The sequence below is a fragment of the Paraphaeosphaeria sporulosa genome (genome assembly GCF_001642045.1).
Source record: "Paraphaeosphaeria sporulosa strain AP3s5-JAC2a unplaced genomic scaffold CC84scaffold_2, whole genome shotgun sequence".
Classification (NCBI taxonomy): Eukaryota; Fungi; Ascomycota; class Dothideomycetes; order Pleosporales; family Didymosphaeriaceae; genus Paraphaeosphaeria; species Paraphaeosphaeria sporulosa.
The window spans coordinates 2,370,847-2,384,008 of NW_017253361.1; the positions used below are offsets into that span (position 1 = coordinate 2,370,847).

The window sequence follows — 13,162 nt, forward strand, 5'->3', positions numbered from 1 at the left end:
GAGCAGTTCCAAAAACAAAATGTGACTTGTTGTTCAGAGCAAGACGTTGACATGCAGTGAACAAGCGTTTGGCGGGGTGCACTGCGAGCGCTTTGACGTTGCGCGGGGTTGGTCTGTGGTCGCCCCCGAACCTCCGTTTTTCTACAGGCCACCGCGCACCTTCAGCACTCTCCTCCCGACGACCACAGCCATGGCCATCAAGTGAGTCTCTCTGCCCAAGCCCAGCATGCCGCCATTACTGACGTATGCAGATACCTTATTTTGCTCTCGCGGCAGGGCAAAGTCGTATGTCGTCGCTAGGAGCTATGCAGCTCGTGTGCTAAACAGCTGCAGCGCCTTGCCAAGTGGTTTACCACACTTGCCCCCAAGGACAAGGCCAAGATCGTGAAAGATGTCTCGCAGCTCGTGCTTGCTCGCCGCACCCGCATGTGCAACTTCCTAGAGTACAAAGGTCGGTGAGCTGAGCACTTGTCCTCGCTCAGAGCTGACAGGTAGCTCAGACACAAAGGTTGTGTACCGCCGATACGCCTCCCTCTTTTTCATCGCCGGCTGCGACTCTGCCGACAACGAACTGCTTGCCCTCGAGATTGTCCATCGATATGTCGAGCAAATGGACAAATACTACGGCAACGTCTGCGAGCTGGACATCATCTTCAACTTCCAAAAGGCTTACTTCATCCTCGACGAGCTCCTAATCGCTGGCGAACTGCAGGAGAGCAGCAAGAAGAATGTTCTTAGGTGCATAGGGCAGCAAGACAGCCTAGAGGACATGGAGGTGAGTGATGCAGGTCTCAGTTGAAGGAAGATCAGGTCACTCTCCTTCCACGTTTAGCCCGGTTGCTGACGCCGTTTCCGTGTCAGGCCGAGGACGACATCGTGACCAAGATCATGTAGTGTGCGGGCTGGAGCGCATACTACCATACACCATCCGCTCGGGGGCCGCGACAGCTCTGGCCATATCAATCAAGATCTATGCTGACACTCTCTGCCCGGTGCGTAGGATGCAGACGAGTTCAAGAAGCGGCTGAAGGACAGCGGCATGTTCTGAGCCATCATAACGACCACCCATCACGGATTGCATTGAAGGCGTTTGGCGAATGGCGAGGAGAGGATTGACTGGCGAGGGTATACCATTTGTGCTGACTGCGACATGGACTTTGCTAAACACATTCTGTCAAGGGCGGGCCCGGAAAGAAGGCGCACAGCATTCGAAGCGCGGGTCCATGGGATGCTCGGAGAACGCACCACCTGCTGCCTTGCCTTGATGAGCAGGCAGCGGTGGATGTACTCTATCTACGAATTATACACCTACGGCTAGCGACTACGTCGCAACAGCTAAGGTTTGACACAAGTGGTTCTATCAGACTCGAACGTGATCCTCACATCATGCCATCGAGACTTGCACCCTTGCCTTGACACTGCTTGATGACTTGTATGTGGTCTAACAGTGTCACTTCGCAGCGAAAGTAGATCAGCACCGTCCATCGTGTTGTCTCGGCAGGTCATTCCGTTGTATCCCGAACCGTCGCCGGCCAAACCAACCGACGAAGCAGCCTACGCCGGCGATGCCCACTCTTATCGCAGTCTACGGATACTGACGCAGCCATCGAGGTCGAATCGCCTCCCACGCAGGCCCCATCTGGCGCGCTGTCGTCGCGTCGTTGGTCAGACAGCTGGCCAATCCGAAAGCGGGGCCAAGCACGACCGAGCTAGGCCCGACTGCCAACATCACCGCCTCCACATCACGCTGCTGCGACTCACACCACCGCCCGCCTTATCACCACGACGACCCTTGATACTACATGCCTTCCTCCTGCTAGACGCACGTCTGGCCGTACAACAAGCACATTCTACTCTCCGCAGCCAGCCTAGAGCAGTGTGTACGCGTTGTGCCGGCTCGCGCAGGACAACCCCACCCGGACAAAGCACCCCGATAGCGAGCTGCCGCTTGCGCTGACCCGACAGTCGTCAGTAAACGCTGTGTTTCCGTAGGCGACCGCTTTATTCCTAGAGACACGACAGCGCAGCGCCCGACACCGACGCGATGAAGGTGAGCTCTGGACGCGATAAGCCGAGTCGATCATGTAGCTGACTTTGCATAGTACCTGGATCTTTGTGCGCTCCACGAGGTGGGTACCATGAACCGCAGCATGCATCTGCGACACGAACTAATCAGCCATAGGTCAACCTCGCTCTCAACTTCGACACGCCTGACTCGGCTGTCATCGGTGGCTGTGACGTGTGGACCATTAAGGCCGCAGGCAGCGATAAGAAGCTCTATAAGCGCATTGAGCGCACACTCGAAGAGCGCCACCAGGAGTTGCTCGCAGCAGTTGCCCACCTCCCGCAACGATCCGCCGCGCAATTCTCTGATGAACTCAACATCGCCCGCGACACCCCCTTTGGCAGCTTCAACGAGGCCGCGAATCGCCATACCTTCGCCTACCTCATCGCAACGCTCAATGCGACACACATCGACTACGACTTCGCCAACACACTGAACCCGGATGAGTTCCGTCGCGAAACGCGCAAGTCGTTCGTTCACAGAGTGGACACGACCATGTACTACCTACGTCCGCAAGTTTACAGCCAAGGGCTCCCCGCCGGTGCCCTAACCCCGCTCGGCTCGCCCATATGGAGCCCACGCTCGTGGCAGCTTGTGGACAGCGAAATGGACATGGCCAACTGCGAGTACTATGCCTGGGAGCCCTCGGACGACCCTTTCGCAGATGACGGCGCTATCTGGAGCCACCACTGCTTCCTGTACAACAAGGAACGCAAGCGGGTCTGCTACTTCTACCTTCGCGGCATCTCCTCGCTTTCAAACTCGCCATCCGTGCCCATGTCTCTCATCACGCGCTTCAAGCAGGCCCAGCACGAGACCAGCTCCAACGCAGGCAGCAGAAAGCGTGCCGAGTACTGGTTGGGCGCACGGGCGAAGAAGGGTTTAGAAGAGTACGGTGATAGTGACGAGTTGGACAACATGGTCATCGACCACCCAGGAGACATTGTTGACGCGGATGAAGAGGACTGGGAGGCAGGTCGGGAGACGAGCATGGGTGCCGAGTACTGGTCTAGCGATGGCGACAGTGACGTTGAGAGTCTCAAGGAACGCGAAATGTCCCGGGAGACAAGTCGCAAGCCAAGTAACGTGCGAGCTTGGAGTGAGGGCGTCATGGAGAAGATGGAGCTCTAAACGCAGCATATGTCGTCGCCTCGTGTGTACGCAGTACGGCAATGTTAATCTACGACTGGGGGGTCTCTTTGGCTATGGGCGTGCACTTGAATGGCGTTTGGGGGTTCACGCATTTCGCTCTTGAGTATGACGGCGTAGGGGCGTTATCGGAGGCTGGGCGGTGGGAGCGCTCATTGTGAGAAGCTCTCTGATACGTCCCCGTTTTGTCGTCTAGACTCGAGATACCCTTTCCTTTATCTCCTTCTTTCCTTCATCGTTTATAGGCGCATGGGAATTGGCTTGCTATGGGACGGGGGATGGGTGGTAATGGGCCAAACACCCTGGAAGCAATGTGATGCCGGTACGGGTATATGAATGCCATGCATATTTGCCAACTTGACGCTGTGTTCATCATCTCTCATGTGCGTACGTACCATCGTGGATCAAAACCCGTCATGCGCAAGTACATTGTGGCTCACCAGGCCGTACTAACACGCATTCATTACTGAGTAGACCCCGACGACCATGTTACGCACATTCAAACCCGCACATCGGTGTCCGACATCCCCCCGCCGATCCCAATCCCTACAAATCCCCCGTCCGACGGCGCTGAAACGCGCGAATAACGATCGCCGTCCGCGCAATCCCTCGAAACAACGCCGACGCACATGCTCGTCATTTGTGTGCGCCTTGTCATGCCGATCGGTGGTACAGAGTGACGAGGGAGGATGCGCGCTTGTTTGATTGGGGTCTGCGCTCGGGTATGCATGGGATGGTATGGGGGCGTCCGGCCGCACAAACACGTGTCGTTGGTCCCCATCGGTCAAACAGTTGCTGCTCGAATGGCTGGATGCTGTACCGCGCCGGCGCAGGGTGATATGTATGTCATGTACGGATCACTGCTTCGGGAAGACATCTCACCCTGCGAAGGTGGTAGAAAGGGTCAGCTCCAGCCAGATCTGAGCAGAGGCTCCACATGTACGATGGAGGAGATAAGGGGTGTGTACAGCGGGGCCCATAGACTCCCGCTGGCGTTCCTTCGCGATACCATGCATGCATGGCTTCGGAATCGTCTGGCATGTCTGTTGATGTTTCGTAGATAGATAGGACAGCTTTGGGGGTATATATGGAGGAGGGTAGAGTATGCTAGATCGAGCGGTGAGTGAGGCAAGTGCACGTTGACTCGCTGACGATCTGAGTGCAGAGCTTGTGGTTGCGTTGGAGTACGTCACCCCAGAGAGAAGTGAAGATTGGATTTGTTGAATGGCGTCTGGGTAGTGTGGGAAGGCCTGCGGTAGATGCTGGGCAGTGGACGAGAGTGGAGATGATCTCAGTACGCGCTGCTAAGGAGAGGATGGGTCTGCGTAGCATGCGAGGCAAGGCATGTGGCATACGCGAGCAAGGCAATGACCTGAGATCAGACGGCGTGATACATATTGAAAAAGGAGCGAGAATGTCGCCGTCCTTTGTACGAATGCTGCCGGGGATGCATACGGACATACTAAATCGATGCTGTGGTGCGGAAGATACCTATGGTAGTCTGTCTTAGCTTAGCTGGCTCGTGTGTTGAGTAAGTTGGGCACAGTTCTAGGATTTGTCTGAGTTGCTGGCGGTGTCTGGTAGCGGCCATCGAAGGTATGCTGGATGGTAGATTTTCAGCCAGAACGACAATGGCCCCGGCGATATAGCTCTAGCAATTGATTGATAAAGAAGGAGACCAGGTTCCTAAGGATCGAGAGACTCCTCATCTTACGACATATACAACCGCGCAGACATACTATGCAGTCACGAGTAGTGACCGGAATGTGTGTATCGCCGATATGTACTGTTTGCTGGATTGCTGCCCGTCAACAATGACTGCTGAACATCCTTGTTCTGTAGATTATGGTCATTGTTATGAAGACTGAACCTTCAGAGCACGTATAGGGGCCTCTTCGGTTGGCATAAAGAAGTCGGCTTGGACGAGCACACGCGTGGCAAAAGACTTCGAAGTGACACATGGTGCCGGGCCTTACACAAGCTAATCTCCTGGGCTGACAGATGGTGCACTCCCGAAGATGATGCAGGCGTGAGGTCTAGGCAGAGACCGATGGTCATCCTCCAAGCCAAATGCACACGTTCCGCTCGAACACTAGCAGCACACCTAGACGCCTCCACATCTGTAGCGTTTCGAGCGTTTTCCCAAAGAACCACTTCTGTTGAGCCAGCGGCGTACCCGGGGTACCGCACCATCTTGGCAGCTCCACGTCTCCACCAGATCGCGCAACGGCAGCATCCGAGCTGAAGGTCATCGGTCTGGTGTTGAAGAACGGTGTGCGCGGGCGTGCTAGCAACACGTAGCGCTGATGTGGCGCTCTTACCTCACCCACCACCACGAGTCAAACACCCTCATTATTTGATAGGCTTTCCAGCGCGCTGTTAGACAGCCACGGCGGACACGCCGGATATAATGGCTGGCTTGGTAGACGTCGAGACTTCTTACGGGCGTACAAAGGGATAGGGTTCGTGGGATGGTTTCTTTGTTTGAAGTTTGGGTTCACCGTTCGTACCTAGTTCCTTTACCATGGTTGCGTAACCGTGTCTCGTGCTCGCTCGGCTGGGTCGGTTCCTGCGTCGCGGAGTAACGGCCGAAGCAGTGCGTTGATCTGAGCGTGCCGCGAACCCAAAGTGTACCCCGCTACATTTTCCACCTCATGAATACTCGGCTAGAACCCGTTGCTGGCGTGCACCACTGTGTGTGCACGATCCGCGCTCAGCTGGGTGGTGTGTAGCTCTTGAACAAGGACCGATTGCAGTGCATGCTTTTGTTGAGGCGAGACTCGAGTGCTGGCTGGCTGGGTGATCCAGCCTAGTCCAGCCCTCTCCACTCGAGGGAGTACCCGTTCGCTTCACATGGCGGGGAGGCTGTCGATTAGCCCGCAAAAGCGCGCGTCTGGCACCGTAGCGAAGGTCTGGGCCTGTGGACCGATCGTGGGGTCAGAACGCTGCGCGATCGGACTTGCGAAAAGGAATATGACGGTGCAGGCCAACCATCGGGCGGGGTTACTGTAAACGGAGGTTGGCAGGCGGATGTGCTGTCATGAACATGGACGGTCTGACGCATGGGCAACAACAATCAACATGGGTTGCCCAGACGTTTTGACCCTGCTGTGGCTTTGCGAGTTGTTTGCGTCTTATTTTGGGTGGCTTTGCAAGGCGGTCGTTGTCAAGATTGACAATTTCCATCTGAATTGGCAATCTTGGAGTTACGGCACCCCGGCCTGTGTTCTGAATGGGTACCCAAGCTACACGAGGCAGATGCTTGTTGTCGCTGTCAATTTCACCAAATCGAGATTGCAGTCGGTCCTTCAGGACTGCTATACGCCTCTTTGGTAAGTAGGTGTTGGGAGCATGCCTGTATGCACTTGACAACTGCCGCATTAAAGTACGCTCTGGTCGGAGGACAGCAGATGAAGAGGTGCAGTCCTCGGCGTTGGGTGCGAGCCTTCCTTGCACAGTAGTCGATAGCGCCAGCCTATCGACTGCAGCGTACGTACATGGCATCCGTGTAGTCACTGTAGCATGCAGGGCTTTGACGTGGATAATTTGGCTGGTATCCTCCGTTACATAGAACTTTGTCAGAATAAGCAAGAAATGTCCGGCGGTGCGAGCATCCACATAGACGACTTCCCAATTGCCAAAAGTAGGCTGCGGATTAATCTCCCGGGGTCCATTGTTCGGACAGTCTGTCTTTTTGTTGTGGGGATTTCTCCGTTCCCTAGCTTATAGCCTGAGCCGGCGCGCCTTTAAATCCCTGTTTACCGAGTTCAGGGGCGCAGCGACCGTCATCAACGACAAACGTCAGGTTGCGGCTCTGCGAGCGCTGCTGCGGGCAAGAAACGTCAACTCTGCCGACGTGAAACAAATCCAATTGCGCCGGACCTGGCCGCGAGGACACCGCGTGGCTTGTTCGCAACTAACAGGACTTGGCTCATTGAACCAGTACGTGTAGCGCCGAGCGAGCGGGTGCAGCACTGCCACAGCAGCAGGTTTCTAACGTTGTGGCGAACCCCACACTTTATTATTCTGCGCATGCTCTGTTGTTCTCCATACTTCATAATTGGCTTCAGAGTTCAATGTTGCCGAAGAAGCCGTCAAGCCGTCTCGGAGGTGTCTGTCGCCGTCCAGCCGCCAGATGAATGAGGAAGGTTTCTCTGCAGCAGTCGGAAAGGGAATACAGTCTCCGGGTGCCATATACAACGCTGAACAGCTCAACATGTTCGACGCCTGCTCATGATGCATGTGTACGTGCCTGAAAGCACGGATGCAAAGAGCTGTCGTCCCCACATCAGCCCGTGGTACCGGATCATGTGTGACGTTCGCGGGTGCTCATGAAATCTCTTCAGCACGGCCCGAGATCTGGCAGACGTTATTACCTCTGACTCGGGAGGAGCGGAGATTCAATTGCAAGAAAAGAAAATTGAAGGTGTTCGTGACATTGGGATTACTGGATTGGGACCAGCGGCGGCTCCGGCAAATTAGCTTGCCGAGGTCCCTGGAGATCTCCTCGCAGGGCTGCCGGTGAATGGAACCTACGATTCCGTGCGAGCATGTTTCCTTGCGCTTGAGATTAATTGAGAACTGCAGAGTCAGCGTGCGACGGCGGTAACGCTGCGCTTGGAGGTAATAGTGGGCATCGCAATTCTGGTACGGTTCAATCTCGAGGTGCGTTTCAATTGCGTGGCGCATGAGCTCGAGTCCGCTTTCGATGTCCAGATGCTCAAATAGGCGTGGTACTTCTGCGCGCTGGGCTATTTCTTTTGTGTGACAAGGCTCCATGGCCGCCTAGGCCGCAAGCCAGAGTGCCGAACGCGTCGACCAGAGCTCGATGGAGCCCTCACAGCTGCTGTGGCATCTGACGTGCGGCGCCACTGAGGGATGTTTGGGCTCTTGGTAATTCGCTTCGCCGGCGGGGACAAGAGGACCAAGCGGGTCAGACGGTGCACGATAAGAGACGTCACGGTATCTAGCGGCTGATTGTTATGGTCAAGACGATCACGGCCGCTCAAAGTCTCGCCGGGATACCGAAGCTTCCACGAGATGTCTGCAAGATTTTGCTCCGACGTGGCGCGCTGGTGCAGAAGTGAGCCTAGGATGGCCAAAGGGCATTGCAGAGAGGACAGACAGTTCACTCGGATTCGGATCACGCAAGCAGATCAGCATGCTCTTTCGCCATCTTCTCCGCATTTCGTCTATCGCATCCTGTTTCTGCGTGGCAATCAGACGCTTGTCGGCCGCCTCACGGTCGGGGTAAGGATCATGGACCCCTGCGTGGCTGCGGTCGCGGTAGCGCTGCATGGCGGGCTCGGCTGTCCATTGGTCGCGAACTGCGGATGGAATGCAAATGAGCAGACCCAAAGGGGCTAGCGCAGGGCTCGTCTGCACGGTGAAACAGCGTCAATCTTCATGTACTGATGCAGCCCTCGGACGCCGTAGCAACGGCGGTGCGGTGGTGGTTCGGCATGCTGTGGCCTCGTCTGGGTCATGTGCGGCTCGAGTGACAGTCTGGCTGATCCTCATCACCACCAGTGCAGCCGCGGCGACCCGCGACAACCATGGCTGAGCCGCGGCGAGCGAGCGTTCGCGGGATGCGGCATGGTGCCAAGATGATCTGAGATGGTTCGAAGTGCAGTAGCATTTCCGCTGCACATCGCTTGCAGCCGGCCCCAGCGAGTGAGGGCGCTCGAAGCGGTGGCCGGGCAGCAGCCACGGTTCGCCGTGGCAGTTCTTTGTCCTGGACGCCAGGCTGCTGCGTGTTGCCAGTGGCCAGCGGTGGAGGCTCAGGGCGGAACATAAGCTGCAGGGTCGCACTGCAGCGCGTTCACAGTGGCCTGCCAATCCCCACGGACACAGCCTGGGCCAGCACCACGAGAGCTCCAGGACGTCGACCTGGTGGCGGGCGACGCCGCTGGAGCGAGCACTCGCTGCTGAGGTGGACGCCGGCTAGGCGAAATTTGCTCGCAGCCCTCGTGATGGCGGGAGAGCCGCGAACGCTGGAGCGCCGGGCCATGACGAGCCTTTCTGTGGTGAGCGTCGAAGCCTGCTGCCTCTGCAGCTGTCGTCGCGGCGGCGTCCACCCAGAAGGCGCGCAAGCAGCACCTGCGAGCGTCCCGCAGCGAGCGTGTGCAGGCCTCGCTGCGACGAGATGAGGCGCCTGCCCTGACGGGGCATGTGTGTAAAATGACTGCGGCAAGGATGCGCATGGACCGCAGTTTTGATGTGGGTCGCGGTGTGCGTCCGTGTGCCAGCCAGGATGGCCCCAGGCTAGCCGGCTGCGCTCTCCCAAAAGCGACGCTTGCCTCGCTCTCACCTCTGGCCGCCTGCTGCTCGCATCACCGCCGTCCTCCCCACGCGCCTCTCCCCTCCCTCCCTCCGCTTTGGAACCCAAGTCGCACTCGACAGCGGCCGCCGCACGTTGTCAGTCGATGGCGGTACCTGTCCGTTCATTTCCCGTCATTCCTTAATCTTGCCGTGGGTGTACTGGCTTTCACTCCACCGACCCTGTTCTTGCGCGCCCTCGCCCAACTGCAAGCTGGGCCCACTACCCACCATATACTGTATGCGCCGCGCGAGCCTTCCAGCAGACGCCCCTCTGGATCTGCCTGCTGACTTGGCCTGCCGCCGTAGTAATCCCGCCAGCACCTTGTACCTCGAGCGCGCCTGTTTCGTCTCGATTCCGCCGTGCCCGCCTTTGTAGCACTTCGACAACCACCTCGTCCAACCACGGCTCCCGCAACTGCCGCCCTCTGGAACGCAACAGGCACACCCCACCAAGCGCCAAAGCAGAGCGTTGCATCACAATCCCCTAATTTCGTCAAGCTGCCCGTCGCAGTCGATCGCGTCCCTCGGGGGCCCTCAGCTGCTCCATCATGGCTCAGATCGCGCTGCCACGACAGCAGGTGACGCAGACACAGCAATCCGCCCAGATTGGCTCACCGCTCTACCAGCGCCGCCGTCCCTCCCAGGCTGGTCCCATCGAGCTGCTGCCGAACCCCGATTTCTCCTTCCCCATGCGAGACCCGGAGACGACCTCGTCAGCACCCACTCCCACTGCCAATGCGCGCCCAATGTCGCTCCAGGCCTATCCTACCGGCCGTCGAGGCTCTGCTCACGCCAGAGGAAAGTCAATCAATGCGCTGCCTGACTTTAGTTTCAACCCAGCCGGGACATCCGCGCCGCCCGTGACAGCCACCTCACCGCAGCTGTCTCCAATGGCACTACCCACAACGCCCGTAACGCCGGCAACGCCCTCGAGACCAATTGGAGGACACAGGCGCGGTGGGAGCGAGTTCATCGGCGGAGACGGGCGGTCAGGAGGCGCTTCACTCTTGAGCACTAGTCCCACCAAGGGCGATGACATCCTACCTCCACCACCGAACAACACTCTACGACCAGGACCACCGGCTGGACGACGGGGCCATGCTCATCGCCGCTCCGGAGCTGTGTCATCACACGATCTATCCTCGATCATGAATCCTCCCGCGCATCCTCGAGCCGGCAGTGCGCCCGTCACTCCTTCAGAGGGACCACAATTTGCCTTCGGCCATTCTGTGAACAAGTCCATGTCTCAACCGTCGTTGCGAGATGCTGGATCACTTCAAGACGCAGATGAGACTCCACGACCTCCCTCCCGAGCGCGAGTCGGGTTTTCCGACAAAGTCGAATATATCCGACCGCTTTCGACCATTTCTTCGGAGACTGAAACGTCTATGTCGACATTCCGAGGCCATTCGGCGACGAACAGTCTGTCGTCAGTCATTAGCTCCGGAACATCGAGCCCCCAGACGTTTAGAAACGGTCGTCCTACGCTTAGCATTGTTGAGGACAAGTCTCGCCCTAGCACTGCCGGCGCAATCCTGGGTGGTCGTGGCAACTCTGGCGACGATGCCGCCAATCACACACCTCCGTCTTCCGCTATTTCTCCGCCCGCGATGACGATTCCCACGACTACATCTCTTCCAGCCAAACGTCGAAGCTTCTTCAAGTCCGAGCCCCGCCGCAGTGATCCCCCTGTGCCGACTCTGTCTAGTGTTTCTGATGTGGCTCTAAATGTCCCCGTCGAGTCGCCTCTGCCCTCCCCTATGGTTGATGAAGAAGAGAATGGTGAGAAGAGTACCAGGACCAAGTCACGGAAATCCAATAAGGCCCCAAGGAAAGTCAAATCATGGGCAAGTTCGATCATTCCGAAGAAAACAAAGCACAGCAAAAAGGTCAAGGATAGAGCCTCCACACCACCTCCGCAATCCACAGGGGAAGACGATTCGGATGCTTCTGAGGACCCAGATTTTGAAGCCAATTTCGACGTTGATAATACGGTGACGATAGTGTCACCCACCGAGGATGCTATCACTGTTCCAAAAGCACAGACTGATTACGCCTCTTGGGAGCCTCGCGGGCTCAAACGCGTTGACTCTGATACGATGAACCCTGTGATTGATCTGGACGCAGCGCTTGGACCGTTCAACGGCACCAATGCCCGTACCCAGCGCGGTTTTGCTGCGCACCGCAGAGCTATGCATAGCTCCGGGGGTGTGCTCCAAAGTCATCGGCGGACGGAGAGCGCACCAGCATTAGTGCCCTTCGAACTTCGAAGCACTGCGGCTGCCACATCTTCGACTATGGCGGATGTGTTCGAAGAAGATGAACCAGAGGACGACACACCCGTGTCCAGTGGCAAAAGCACACACTCTGAGCCTCCGATAAATGAAGAGCAAGAGGATGCTGAAGAGCCAAAGATACAGGTCGTGGAGACTGACGATTACCACAATGGTTCATCCATGAACTGGAACTTCAACGATGGTCTAGGTCTGCAACGCAACGACAGATCCCGGAGAGAAGAGTCGTCCGAACCGTGTTCCCCGCGTGCTGTTCCAGCATTTGTTCCAGATGTTGAAGAAGCCACTCGATCTACACCTGCGGACGCGGTAGAAATTGTGGAAGACTTTGAAGAGCCGCGGACATCGTCTCTCACCCATTCTTCTGATTCTACGGTCACGGCTCAAGTCTCTGGAGACGACACCAAAGAGACGCACAATGTCATGAACCTGTCTCTGCCTTTAGGACAACAAAACCTAATGACTCCAGACACGTTCGCCTCCTCCTTCTCATCACCAGACTTTAGGTCTAGCCAGATCTCCTTGGATACACCGAGGTTAGGCACAGCTGCATCGTCCATGACTGACTACCAGGCCATGCCTTCGCCTCGTTTCGGCGAACCAGGTCCCGAACTTCGCGTATCGGTTGACGACGTTCCCTCGTTGACCTCTTCTCGGTCCACGATGACGAGCGCAATGCAGAGCGCCTTTCCGCTCCCAAGCCCCCGGCAACCAGGTGATCGGTCTGCTTCTCTCTGCTCCGCTCCAAGCGATGTTGAATCGCGTCGCCGCAAGCGCTCGAGCATTGCCAGCCTCTCCCGTCTAATGAACACTGGGTCATTCGGTGAGAGGAGCAAGCTATCGATTGAGACTCGGCCACAGTCAGAGTATGGACTCAACCGCCTCGACGCTACCCAGAAGGAGTCCAAGAAGAAGCATAAGCGGCTCAGCAAGCTCATGCAGTTCTGGAAGACCAAGGAATCGAAAGGGTCGTCTCGAACTTGATGTCACAGGCCAAGTTCATGACTTCCCTCCGTCGTTACATTCCCCTAACGCACTGGTTACATGACCGCCATACGATTTCATGGCATATCAAGCGCAACCCCCATTCCCTTAATATCTCTCGCATGACACGGAGTTTTTGAAAGCGAGCCCTCTACGAACCCTTTTTCACGGCGCATATTGCGATTTGGAACGTGAACCGGATCAACACACTACATAAACCACTTTCATTTGCACAATACTTTTCTTTTTGTACCACGCTGGAAGGACAGGTATCTAGACGAGTTGAGGCGGAGCGAAATCCTGGAATATCTTGACCGGTGCTGAGGCTTTATACCACCCACATACCCTT

At 56.7% G+C, this 13,162-nt stretch overlaps 5 protein-coding genes across 5 annotated transcripts; 2 read left to right on the forward strand and 3 right to left on the reverse strand.

The window, feature by feature from the left end:
* The first annotated feature begins 52 nt into the window (after nt 1-52).
* CC84DRAFT_1193652 (uncharacterized protein) lies at nt 53-3,543 on the forward strand. Its single transcript, XM_018181318.1, has 6 exons — nt 53-201; nt 252-285; nt 334-451; nt 501-775; nt 2,103-2,129; nt 2,183-3,543. Exons 1-6 carry the CDS (start codon nt 191-193, stop codon nt 3,194-3,196), a joined length of 1,479 nt encoding a protein of 492 aa, XP_018040447.1. The 5' UTR covers nt 53-190; the 3' UTR covers nt 3,197-3,543.
* Nucleotides 3,544-4,254: 711 nt separating this feature from the next.
* Nucleotides 4,255-4,604, reverse strand: CC84DRAFT_1161092 (uncharacterized protein). The gene has a single exon (XM_018177649.1). The coding sequence runs from the start codon at nt 4,565-4,567 to the stop codon at nt 4,322-4,324; it is 246 nt and encodes an 81-aa protein (XP_018040448.1). The 5' UTR covers nt 4,568-4,604; the 3' UTR covers nt 4,255-4,321.
* Nucleotides 4,605-8,062: 3,458 nt separating this feature from the next.
* Nucleotides 8,063-9,401, reverse strand: CC84DRAFT_1236179 (uncharacterized protein; the record flags this gene model as incomplete). The annotated part of the gene is made up of 3 exons (XM_018183875.1): nt 8,063-8,593; nt 8,627-8,960; nt 9,064-9,401. Coding segments are annotated over 3 exons (1,056 nt in total), but the record flags the coding sequence as incomplete, so codon positions are not given.
* A 120-nt stretch (nt 9,402-9,521) lies between these two features.
* CC84DRAFT_462424 (uncharacterized protein) lies at nt 9,522-10,121 on the reverse strand. The gene is made up of 2 exons (XM_018186382.1): nt 9,834-10,121; nt 9,522-9,769 (listed from the first exon to the last, which is right to left on the reverse strand). The coding sequence occupies exons 1-2, from the start codon at nt 10,008-10,010 to the stop codon at nt 9,668-9,670; spliced, it is 279 nt and encodes a 92-aa protein (XP_018040450.1). The 5' UTR covers nt 10,011-10,121; the 3' UTR covers nt 9,522-9,667.
* On the forward strand, nt 9,998-13,001 carry CC84DRAFT_462302 (uncharacterized protein). The gene has a single exon (XM_018186381.1). It carries the CDS (start codon nt 10,084-10,086, stop codon nt 12,811-12,813), a length of 2,730 nt encoding a protein of 909 aa, XP_018040451.1. The 5' UTR covers nt 9,998-10,083; the 3' UTR covers nt 12,814-13,001.
* Nucleotides 13,002-13,162: the final 161 nt, after the last annotated feature.